Source organism: Brassica napus, chromosome A9 (assembly GCF_020379485.1).
Source record: "Brassica napus cultivar Da-Ae chromosome A9, Da-Ae, whole genome shotgun sequence".
In the NCBI taxonomy this organism is placed as follows: domain Eukaryota; kingdom Viridiplantae; phylum Streptophyta; class Magnoliopsida; order Brassicales; family Brassicaceae; genus Brassica; species Brassica napus.
This window is the reverse complement of record NC_063442.1, coordinates 17,336,444-17,348,131: the sequence shown is the minus strand read 5'-3', so window position 1 is coordinate 17,348,131 and position 11,688 is coordinate 17,336,444. Positions and strand designations below refer to the sequence as shown.

Below are 11,688 nucleotides of genomic sequence, written 5' to 3'. Positions count from 1 at the left end.
CCTCAACTAAAAGATCAATAAAACATCTTGATCTTACCAAAAAATCACCTTGCATATCATCACTACGAGGCCAAACCCATAGAGGAAAGGCATTCCTCATACTGAAAGAGATGGAGAAGCCAAAAAGGAGCACCAGCAGCTACATAAGACTGAGCATAGCCACCTTTGATCACACTTTGAGCAATGAAGAAGGCTCCTCTATTGGAAGATCTTTCTTCTTTTTGCAACCTCCACCACTCAAATTTTTCTAACCTCTTCATAATCTCAATATATTGGCATCTGAAGCTTGGCCAAGCCTTTGGTCTTAAGACAACGCTCGGGAAGGTCGAATCATCTAAGGCTATTATGATTTTGTTAAGATGGTGGAAATGAAAGGATTCCACCGACCATAAAAGCGCTTGATATTTAGCTTCATCCAAAGAGCAAATATTGGAAAAAGCACGTCTACTGTGCAGAAGAACCTTTCCTTTGTCATCTCTAATCACCCAAGCTGCTCCACTCCTAGCTTGCACTCTGTTCCACTCAACTCCAATGTTTCCTTTCAACCATCCACGCGGAGGAACTGACCAGGACTTTATAACACCATCCCTGCCTCATGTTCTTCTTTCTCCCTCTGCTGTTCATTCTTTTGAGCCAACAACCAAAATTCTGCTTCTTCCAACACTTTAACCACAAGATCAGAAGCTGATACTTTCTTTGCTTCAAAGATGATACCATTTCTGTATTTCCATAAGTACCATACTATCCAAGGGATTGCATTTCTCACTTCCTCCGAAATATTTTTATTCTTCATCATCACTAACAGAGTGAAAGTTAGAGAAATGAGATACCTCATCGAAGCCATTTTGAGGTGCGGGACATTGGCTAGAGCCATACTTGTCTTGCAATGGAGCATTGGAATAAAATGTGATTAATGGACTCTCTTTGAGCACCACAATCCTGACAACAAGGGTCCATTTTGATTCCCCTTTCACAAGAATTTCCCCCACTGGAATTGCATTACTAACAGCTCTCCAAAAGAAAGATTTAATTTTAGGGGCTGTTTTAGTTTCCAAATATCAGCTTTCAGATCATTCAGTGAAGGACGAGATTCCGCTTCTCTGATCTCTTCTCTTCTGCACAGATTGTGATAAACCAATAGCCCGATTTCACCGAATAGCTGCCATTTTTATTATGCACCCATACCCAATAGTCTTCTTCCCCAAAAGCTGTTTTCATAGACATAATCCTATCGATATCTTCCTGATAAAACAACTCTTGAAGCTTTTCCATATTCCAGCAGTTGTTCTGAAGGTCTATCAGATCACTGACCTTAAGCAACAGGTCGACAAAAATGTTCTTCATGAGGGGAGCCCTTCTCTCATTGCCTTCAATCCAGCGATCCACCCAAACTGATACCGTCTCACATTTCCTATATGCTTTCTTAGACCCTGTCTCAGCAAATTTTCCCAAACTGAATGCTACGCCAAGCATAAGAAGGTCTTGGACCATTCTTAGCCGAGAGAAAGTCTGTACTTTTGAAATACCTGCTTTTAAAAACCACGCGAGCAACGAGTCAGGATGGTTTAAGATTCTCCATGCTTGCTTAGCCAAAAGAGCTTGGTTGAAACTCTGAATATCTTTAAACCCAAGACCTCCTTGTTCTTTTGCCAGGCAAAGTTTGGTCCAGCTTAACCAATGCATCTTTCTTTTATGCTCCAAAGAATTCCACCAAAAATCTGCCATGGCCTTGGTGAGATTATCACAAGATGTCTTGGTTAGTTTAAAACAAGACATGGCGTATACAGGCATTGCCATTGCCACTGCTTGATAAGGATTTCCTTTCCACCCAGTGATAGGAGTTTAGCGAACCAACCAGAAAGTCTATCCCTAAGTCTGTCATAGATGTAAGCCAATATCTCCGTCTTTGACCCACTGAAGCACTCTGGCAACCCTAGATAGGAACCCGTACCACCCTCTTTTTCAATACCTGTGATTTGCTTGATCTCAGCTTTGATATTGTCTTTGACCTTGACTCCAAAAGTGATGGCAGATTTTGCAACATTGATTAACTGCCCAGTAGCACTTTCATATAGATTTGCAGAATCTCTATCAGCTTATTTGCCTGCTCCGACGACGCTTTGCAGATGAGTAAACAGTCGTCCGCAAACAACATATGATGAATCATCGGACCTTCCTCTGAGAATTGAATTCCATGTATGCTCCCATTCTCTACTGCCTTGTGCATCAATGAATCAGACCCTCAGTGCAAAGCACAAAAAGAAACGGCGACATTGGATCTCCCTGCCGTAACCCTCTTTCTGGAAGAATGGGGCCATAAGGAATTTCATTAATCAAGGTAGCATATCTGACCGTTGACACACAAAACATTATCTTCTCAATCCAGTTCTCTTCAAACCCTAATGCTCGAAGCAGAGCACGCAGGTAACCCCATTCAACACGGTCGAAAGCCTTCGACATGTCTGGTTTGATTGCCATAAACCCCGACGACATCTGCTCATTGGTTTTCAACGCATGAATTACCTCATGTGCAATGAGGATATTATCAGTTATAAGTCTTTCTTCCACGAAAGCAGACTGCGTTGGAGACACGATATCTGCCATCAATGGCTTCAGCCTAGAAACCATAATCTTTGAGATGATCTTGTATAGAAATGAGCATAGACTGATAGGTCTCAGGTCAGACATGAAGATCGGATCATCAATTTTCGGCAATAAACAGAGATGAGTGAAATTCCAATCAGATGGGAATGTACCGGACGAAAAGAAATCATTAACTTCCAAAGTCACACGACTGCCAATTATCTCCCAATATTTTTGAAAAAAAAAGAGACCCGTCATCCCATCAGGTCCAGGAGAGCTTCCCGGCTTTATTGAGAAAACGGCTTCCTTTACCTCTTCATTTCATTGCTCACTTCCTTAGATAAGGACTCATTCATACTAGGCGACACACGACTCGAGAACCCTTCAAACAACTGAGAGAAATCCCCGCCATTGGTAGACTTGAACAGATTTCTAAAGTATTCACTGGCTACTTCACCCTTGGCTTCCTCCGAAAAATGATCTTGGCCATTTTCATCCCTCAGCTTGGTAATTTGCTTTCTAGCTCTATTATACTTGACTGAGGCATGATAATACTTCGTATTCAAGTCACCTTTAGTAGCCCACTTCTCCTTACATCTTTGCTGCCAATAAAATTCTTCCTCTTTATATGCATCAACTAGCTCCGATTTCAGGAAGTTGATTGAGACAGTGAACCTGTAACGTAAGTCCCAAGCTAGTAACCCTACTTGCGGATTAGAAGAAAGGGGATGCACAGACCTAGAAGATGATCACTGAGGTAGAAGGATCAACTCGAAGAACCTGAGATCGTAATGATAATAGTATTGCTTGCACAGAAAGTTATTGGAGAGTTTGAGAGATTGTAAAAATATTCTTATTATTAAAACTCTGTGAAGGCTATGCCTTATATAAGAAACAACGATTCCTAACCTAGAAAGGTTTAGGATGTTTAACGTAACAATCGTTTAAAAGGAAAATAGGAAATAAAACCAATATTAAAGTAAAAACCGGTATAGCGTTGGTTTAGAACACTCGTGACATAACCCTGTCACAATACTCCCCCCTTGAAAACGTACTTGTCCTCAAGTAGGAAAATCTGGGTGCTTTGCAACAAAGTCTTGATAAAATTCCCAAGTAGCGTTGTCTGGAGATTGCCCCTTCCAATGAAACAGTACCTTTGTGACAGCTCTATTCTGCCGTTTCACCATTTTCTTCTCAAGTATAGCTGCAGGTTCTTTGACTGTGCCAATATCAGTAAGGTATTGTGGCAAAGTAGGAGTTGTAGTTGGTGGGTTTGGACAGAGCTTCAACTGACTGACATGGAAGACATTATGGGATAGCTGCGCCTGGCGGGAGACGAAGTTTGTAAGCTAGAGGACCAACACGATCTTGAACTTCGAAGGGGCCATAGAACCGTGGTGAAAGCTTGTGAGGGAGGTGACGACCTTTGAGAGAGTGTTGCCTGTATGGTTGAAGCTTGAGGTAGACGTAATTGCCGATCTCGAACTCACGAACAGAGCGACGAGAGTCTGCGTATTGCTTCATCCTATTCTGAGCTCGCAAAAGATGAAACTTCATCATATCAATCAATTCTTCCCGGCGTTGTAAAGTGTTGTTGACTGTAGGTGAAGTGCTTTCCCCAGGAAGATAAGGAAGATGGACTGGAGGAGGTTGTCCATATATAACTTCAAAGGGCGTGCTGTGTATTGCGCTATGGTATGTAGTGTTGTACCACCACTCGGCGAGAGGTAACCATTCACTCCACGTGTGGGGCGCATCTGATGTCATACAGCGCAGGTACGTTTCCAGTGTCTTATTAGTCACCTCGGTTTGACCGTCTGTCTGTGGATGATATGCAGTTGAGTAATTCAAGTTTACTCCATGTACCCGAAACATCTCCCTCCACACCTCGCTTAGAAACGTAGGGTCACGATCACTGGTAATATCTTTAGGCATTCCGTGGAGACGAAAGACCTGATTCAGATAAGCTTTTGCAACGTCCATTGCCGTGTACGGGTGTGAGAGAGCAAGGAAGTGTGCGTTTTTGCTCAACCTATCGATGACAACCAAAATACAGTGTTTACCCGCCGAGGGAGGTAGCCCTTCGATGAAGTCAAGACTGATTGATTCCCAAACCCCAGCAGGTACAGGAAGCGGTTGAAGCATCCCTGGTTTAGCAGCTTGATCGTACTTGTTCCTTTGGCAAGTAGAGCAGTTGCGAACATAATTTTGAACCTCCAAAGTCATCTTAGGCCAATAGAAGAGAGATTTGATACGATGCAACGTTGAATCTCGACCAGAATGACCTCCAATGGCAGAGTCATGTAACCATTTAAATATATGAAGTTTCACCGATGGATCATTACCCACCACCAGTTTGCCGCGACGTCGTAATTCATCATTGATGAAGGTGTAAGACGCGTGTGACGAGGGTTTAATCTGCAGTTCCGAGATGATTTTCTGAAGGGTTGGATCAGTGGTCCAGAGGTGCTTAAGTTCGTCGTAAAAACCATGGTGGATTTGTGAAAGTGTAAGCTGAAGAAGTTGAGAGCCGGAGACTCGAGAAAGTGCATCAGCTGCGATGTTTTCTTTTCCTTGTTTATACTGGATTTCGAAGGTATAACCCATTAATTTTGATAGCCACATGTTCTGAAACGGGGTAGTGATCTTCTGCTCCAATAAAAATTTGAGACTCTTCTGATCGGTTCGAATAATAAACTTGTTGTGAGCCAGATAAGGGCTCCATGTTTGTACTGCATGAACGACGGCTAGTAATTCCTTTTCATAAACTGATAGCCCTTGATGGCGTTTTTCCAGTGCCCGACTGATATAGCAAATGGGATGATTGTCTTGCATAAGTACTGCTCCTATGCCAGTGTTTGATGCATCAGTTTCGACAATAAATGTCTTAGAAAAATCTGGCAGCGCGAGGACGGGAGCTGATGTAAGTGCTTCCTTGAGTAATTTGAAAGCTGTGGACTCGTCTGAACCCCATGTGTATCCGTCTTTACGAAGCAGAATCGTGAGAGGACGAGCAATAATGCTGTATCCTTGTATAAATCGGCGATAGTAGTTGGCGAGACCTAAGAAACTGCGAACTTGTTTCTGGTTGATTGGAGCAGGTCATGTCTCGACAGCTTTTATCTTGGCAGGGTCGGTGCTGACGCCCTCATTAGATATGAAGTGGCCAAGATACTCGATCCTTGTGGCACCAAAAGTGCATTTGGACATCTTGAGATACAGCTGCTGATGTCGTAATATAGAAAAAACCATGTCCAAATGGTGGAGATGATCTTCCCAGGTTTTACTATAAATAAGGATGTCGTCGAAGAAAACCAGCAGAAACTTCCTAAGTATTGGCTCGAAGACGTGGTTCATAAGGCCTTGGAACGTGCATGGAGCGTTTGTAAGACCAAACGGCATGACAAGGTACTCGTAATGGCCAGAATGTGTCTTAAAAGCTGTCTTATGCACGTCTTCCGGTGACATACGAAGTTGATGGAATCCAGCTCGCAGATCCAGTTTGGAGAAGTATTTAGATCCTCCTAACTCGTCGAGTAAGTCTTCCAGTAGTGGTATTGGATACTTGTCTTTGATGGTTTGTTTGTTTAAACCTCTGTAGTAGACGCATAATCTCCAAGATCCGTCTTTCTTCTTAACGAGTACCACGGGAGATGCATAAGGGCTGGAGCTATATTGAATGATGCCTTGATCGACCATCTCACGAATCATTTTATCTATCGCGTCTTTTTGTACTGCGGAGTATCGGTAAGGTCTCAAACTGACCGGATTTGCCCCTGCTTCTAACGGGATCTTGTGGTTGAAGCCTTCGCGGTACGGTGGTAAAGAAGTTGGTTCCTCAAAGATGTCAGCAAAAGAGGCCAATAGTTGTTGTAATGGCTCATTGTCATCTGTGTTTGCACCACTAGCTTCTATATGGTATAATAGCGTTGCAGGGTCGAGCGTTTGGTGTGTCTCGAGCGTGCTGTCAAGTTCGCGAATATGGAGAAGGGCGAGTTGCGGCTCTTGTAACATCAGTTTGTTGAGGCTGCTTCCATTTATTACCTTGGCACTGTTGGGTGAAACTCCTCTCAGAACATGTTTCAAACCCTGGAAATTAAATTCCATTCGTAGATTCAGAAAGTCCCAGAGGATTGGTCCCAATGTAGATAACCACTGAACACCGAGCACTAGGTCGCTACATCCCAACGGTAAAGTTCGTATCTCAGTGCTGAACCCATATCCCTGCATCTTCCATGATAACGGGTTGCATTTGTATTTTGTAATCAAATCTCCGCTTGCTGCAACTACAGACATCGGCTTGGTTGGAATCAGTGAACAACCCAGGCCTTTAGCGACTTGTATATTGAGGAAGTTGTGAGTACTCCCCGGGTCGATTAAAATGTGCAGCTTTCGTTTTCCGTATTGTCCCATTAGACGCATACAATTGAACGTTGGACAGCCGTTGAGGGCGTGTACAGAGATGGTAGGCACCTTGTCGTCTTGATCATCTACGAGTGTTGTTTCACGTATCTGTTCTTCTAAAGCAATTTCTTCATCGAACTCTGTTTCAGCCTCCATGAATAAGAACTCTGCACGTCGATGCTTGAGTTGATGTCCTGGTGTGAATGGCTCTTCACAAAACATGCATAAACCTTTACGCTTGCGTTCTTGCATCTCCTCAAAAGAAATTCGTTTCTGAGGGGTATTAGCGATGAGGGGTTTATTGTTTTGATCGTTGAGGTTGGTAGTCGTTGGTGGTGTTGAGTTGTTGTATTGATGCTTGTTGGTTTGTGAAAAATTTGAACGTTGAGGTGCGTTGGACGAAGGGCGAGCTGTTCGCGAAGGTGTATGCATCAAGGAGAGCTCGTGTAACTTGGCTATTTTTGCAGCTTCAGGGACTGTATCGACCTTGAATTGGCGAACATGAAGAGCTAAGTGTTGGTGCATATTTGTCAAAAATATGCTTAACGCATGAGCCGGAGTGAGCGTGATCCTGTTCATGGCACAATCAAACTTATCCAAATACTCATCAATAGTGTCGTTCCCTTGTTTTAAGCTAACTAACTCTGATAAAGGATCATCAAAGAGTTTGCTGAAGCGGTCAGAGATTGCAGCAACGTATTCTGGCCATAGAGGGAACTGGTTGTAGCGATTTGCAATGTAGGAATGGTGCCATTGGAGAGCTTTGCTAGTCATGTGAAGTGAAGCAAGCCGGACTTTTAGTTCTGGTGGAGTGCTGTCGATTGAGAAGAATTGTTCACAGCGATAGATCCATTCCTTGAGTTCAGAGCCGTCGAACATCGGGAAACCTATTTTTGTCAGTCGTGCCGATAGGCTATGATGGACGGGTGTGTTGTTGTTGTTGTCGATGTTGGTGGGTATTGTCTTTGCCGAGCTATTTGCTGGATTGAGACGATCTGGTGGGTCTTTGGTTTGAGGTGTTCCATCGGTGATCTCAGAGGAAGCTTCGGTTTGTTTCCCTGCACGCTGGGTAACATGTTGAGCATCAGCGAAGAACTTCTCTATGATTCCTTTAAGAGCGTTGATTTCGCCTCCGAGTTCTTTGCGGATCTCTTCCGTTTGTTGAACTTGCGATGAGCGTAGTTCGTCGATTTGTTTGCTCATGTCGCTTAGGGCGGTGGTTGATCTTGTATCCATGGTGTGGTCCTAAGGAGTTTATGCTCTGATACCAATGAGACAGTGAACCTGTAACGTAAGTCCCAAGCTAGTAACCCTACTTGCGGATTAGAAGAAAGGGGATGCACAGACCTAGAAGATGATCACTGAGGTAGAAGGATCAACTCGAAGAACCTGAGATCGTAATGATAATAGTATTGCTTGCACAGAAAGTTATTGGAGAGTTTGAGAGATTGTAAAAATATTCTTATTATTAAAACTCTGTGAAGGCTATGCCTTATATAAGAAACAACGATTCCTAACCTAGAAAGGTTTAGGATGTTTAACGTAACAATCGTTTAAAAAGAAAATAGGAAATAAAACCAATATTAAAGTAAAAACCGGTATAGCATTGGTTTAGAACACTCGTGACATAACCCTGTCACATTGATACGCACTGTCGACGACACCCGTAGAGATTGTTCCTTTTCAAGAGCACTCTGAATCTGTTTGATTTTTACCCGGGAGTTCATGTTCTCTTTCTTCTTCCATTTACTTAAAGCCCTTCTACAGCTCTTCAATCTATCAGAGACCGAAGCTTCAAATAAAGGATGATTAGTCAACCAAGCCTTCTTTATCTCTTCTCTGACCCCAATCTTGTGCAAGAATCTTCCATCAAATCTAAATTGGCCTCTTTTAACTTCAACTGTGGCGAAAAGCTTGACCATGACAGGTCTATGGTCTGATCCTCTTTTGTCCAAGAACACCTGATTTGATGCAGGAAATAGATGAAACCATTTTTTGTTTCCAAAACATCTGTCCAGCTTAGAATGAATGGACAAGGTTCCCCTATTTCCCCCCCACGTGAAGCTATCTCCAGTGCTCTGCAAATCAACCATTTCGCCAATTTCTAACATGTCATTAAACGGTTTAAATGACATATCACTTCTTCTTGGGCCTCCTATCTTCTCCGCATTGTTTCTTATCTCGTTGAAATCCCCGATCATACCCCAAGGTTCCTTCCTGAACACTCCTATCCGAGATAATCTTTCCCACAGCTTAGGTCTGTCACACCGAGCAGGTTCACCATAAACACAAGAAATAAAAAAGCCGAACTTCCCAAACTGAACATGAAAATCCAGCAGATACTTATCCACATACTTAAAGTCTATATACACTGAGTTTTTCCACATCAGGGCTAGGCCTCCGCTGTACCCAATAGGATTCACAGTCATGATCCTATCGTAGCCTAACCAAGTCTGAATATCTACAAGGGCGTCTCTCTTTTTGCTTCGTCTCCATCAAAAATAAAATGTCTGGGAAATGATCTTGTCTCATCTCCCACAGTCTTGGAATCACCAGATCTTGTGCACGGCCCAATCCCTGGCAATTCCAACTCATCATAGTCATTTAGATATTGGATGGTCCCTCAATCGGGACCACCAATGGTTTCTTAAACCTTGCAGAGCTTTGAGATGGCTCGACATCTTGTTGTGCCTTCCTTTTCGCATCAGAAACCACACCTTCTCCAACTATCTTCCCTGCGTCTTTATCTGCCTTCATAACCGCTTTGCCATTTGTCTTCCTTGTGAAAGTTCCTGGCCTCCTTCTAGCTCTTGTTTTCTTCTGAAGAGTCCCGGATGTACTAGTTTCAAGGAAACCAGTATTAAAACCCGTTGAACCCTCCTGAGAGAAACAAAGTTGAAAAGGCATCGACTGAGACTTTGGTATAGGCAGTTCCGAAACAACCTTTCCAGACTGCAGAACCTTAGAACCCGCAGCAATCGCAGAGGCCATCAACTTCGGAGGATTTGAGGAAGATTTCGATTGATGACTGAAATCATACACAATTCCTTTGCCTTTATCCAGATCTGACGTAATAGTTGGAGTTGGCTCTAGCATAAGCATAGTCCTTCTACCAATCGGATCATTCTCTAGCTCCTCAAGCGATTTCCTCACTCTTTCAACTCTCGCCACCTTTTCTGGACCAGAAGCAACCAATAAGTAAGTCCGCATTCCTTCCAGAACCTCATCCGCAATCTTAAGCTTCCCGGAGATAGGATCCACACCCAAAAGCTTCTGAGGAATGACCCCAAACAAGGGATCAGACTCTGCTAGCGTTTTTATAAGTTCTGAACTTCTATTATCATTCAAAGTAGCAGCCGGCGACTTGTCGGCTAAAGATTGCTGCTTGATGAAGAAAGGACACTGACTCTGATCATGCGTAAGCCTCTGACAAGTATAACATCTTTTCTGCAATCTTTCATAGTCATATAATATTTTAACCTCTTCTCCTCCTGGAATTGTAACTTTCTTGAATCTTCTGAGAGGTCTTGCCACATCAAACTTCACCAGCACCCTTACATAGTCTCTGAGCTGAGGCTTATCCGGATCAAAAGCTACTTCAACCACCTGACCAGCAAAATCCCCCAGAGACCATAGAGCTTTCTTGGTATAATGGTTGATAGGGATGTTCCTCATATGAACCCAAACCATAAAGTGTTGAAGATAATCTATCGGAGGTTTTTTAACCCATCTCTCTAACACAATTGGCCATAGATGAAAAGTGTGAACGCCTCTGTTGAGAACGTCTAGAAGATCGTGTTCATACACGAAGATGAACTGAAAGCGTTCTTTAGAAAGGGCCACACCTCTCACTCTGTCATAAAGCTGCCATTTTTTGGCATCTCTATAATAAGCTCAGACATCTTTTGACAGGACGGATTCAAGAGTCTACCCACCAAGCTTAGAGAGTTTCTTCCTGTAGAGTAGTACTCCGGCGAATCCGGAAGAACTAATGGTTCATCATCTTCATCTTCCAAAGACAGGTGATACAGAGCTTTATCAAGATGCGTCGACATCACCACTTTTACACTCCGTACTGATTAGCAACTTGACCAACCCCTTGATTGATTTTAAGAAGAAGCGTTGATTTGAAATATCTGAGTTTGAAGCTGGATGAACAAACCCTAGAAATTGAAATCGATTTGGTTGGAAACGCGTAGAAATATCTAGAAAAAGGTAACTTTCCTTAGCAGAAAACGTGTTTATTAGAAACTGGGCCCCATTTTGCTATCTTACGCCGAGAGAAAACCAGATGAAAAACTTTTTCTCTCTCTGTTTTGTTTCTTTCTAAAATATAAAATCTTCAACATACAGAAACAAATCTCTCGGTTGTATTCTTCTAAATAAAATGTTATTTCTAATATCAAATTTTCAAATTATAGAAACAAATCTCTCAGTTATATTATTCTAAAAATAACTAAACAAAATATTATTTCTTTTTTTTTTGCATAAACTATTATTTCTTTCTCTAAAATCTGAATATATATTAATATCATTTTCTTCTATAAATAAAAAGGTAAAATTAAAATGTATTTTATAGTAATAAATAAAAAAATATTGTTTTATTCTCTTAATATAAAGGTAAAAATAACAATTTGTATTTGAGTACAAATAGAGGTGAGTTGGAAAATGTTGTCTTCTATAATATTACCAGAGCTTCGT

The 11,688-nt window shown here is 42.2% G+C and overlaps 3 protein-coding genes across 3 annotated transcripts; all 3 read right to left on the bottom strand.

Moving 5' to 3' along the window:
- Positions 1-1,074: 1,074 nt before the first annotated feature.
- On the bottom strand, positions 1,075-3,770 carry LOC125578098. The gene is made up of 6 exons (XM_048740384.1): positions 3,738-3,770; positions 2,896-3,185; positions 2,353-2,794; positions 2,105-2,218; positions 1,970-2,051; positions 1,075-1,820 (listed from the first exon to the last, which is right to left on the bottom strand). Exons 1-6 carry the CDS (start codon positions 3,768-3,770, stop codon positions 1,075-1,077), a joined length of 1,707 nt encoding a protein of 568 aa, XP_048596341.1.
- LOC106362703 lies at positions 2,975-8,223 on the bottom strand. Its single transcript, XM_048740383.1, has one exon. It carries the CDS (start codon positions 8,221-8,223, stop codon positions 5,686-5,688), a length of 2,538 nt encoding a protein of 845 aa, XP_048596340.1. The 3' UTR covers positions 2,975-5,685.
- Positions 8,224-9,591: 1,368 nt separating this feature from the next.
- On the bottom strand, positions 9,592-11,042 carry LOC125578097. Its single transcript, XM_048740382.1, has 2 exons — positions 10,923-11,042; positions 9,592-10,851 (listed from the first exon to the last, which is right to left on the bottom strand). Exons 1-2 carry the CDS (start codon positions 11,040-11,042, stop codon positions 9,592-9,594), a joined length of 1,380 nt encoding a protein of 459 aa, XP_048596339.1.
- Between the last annotated feature and the right edge of the window lie 646 nt (positions 11,043-11,688).

Excerpts from the sequence above, each read along its gene's own strand:
- LOC125578098 (XM_048740384.1), bottom strand. The coding sequence starts at position 3,770 with ATGGTGAAACGGCAGAATAGAGCTGTCACAAAG. Across the intron at positions 2,219-2,352 it reads TAATGTTTTGTGTGTCAACG|GCAGTAGAGAATGGGAGCAT; the intron begins GTCAGATATGCT and ends TTGATGCACAAG. Across the intron at positions 1,821-1,969 it reads TGAGATCAAGCAAATCACAG|GAAATCCTTATCAAGCAGTG; the intron begins GTATTGAAAAAG and ends CTGGGTGGAAAG.
- LOC106362703 (XM_048740383.1), bottom strand. The coding sequence starts at position 8,223 with ATGGATACAAGATCAACCACCGCCCTAAGCGACATGAGCAAACAAATC.
- LOC125578097 (XM_048740382.1), bottom strand. The coding sequence starts at position 11,042 with ATGTCGACGCATCTTGATAAAGCTCTGTATCACCTGTCTTTGGAAGAT. Across the intron at positions 10,852-10,922 it reads GAAGAAACTCTCTAAGCTTG|CTTTATGACAGAGTGAGAGG; the intron begins GTGGGTAGACTC and ends AAAAAATGGCAG.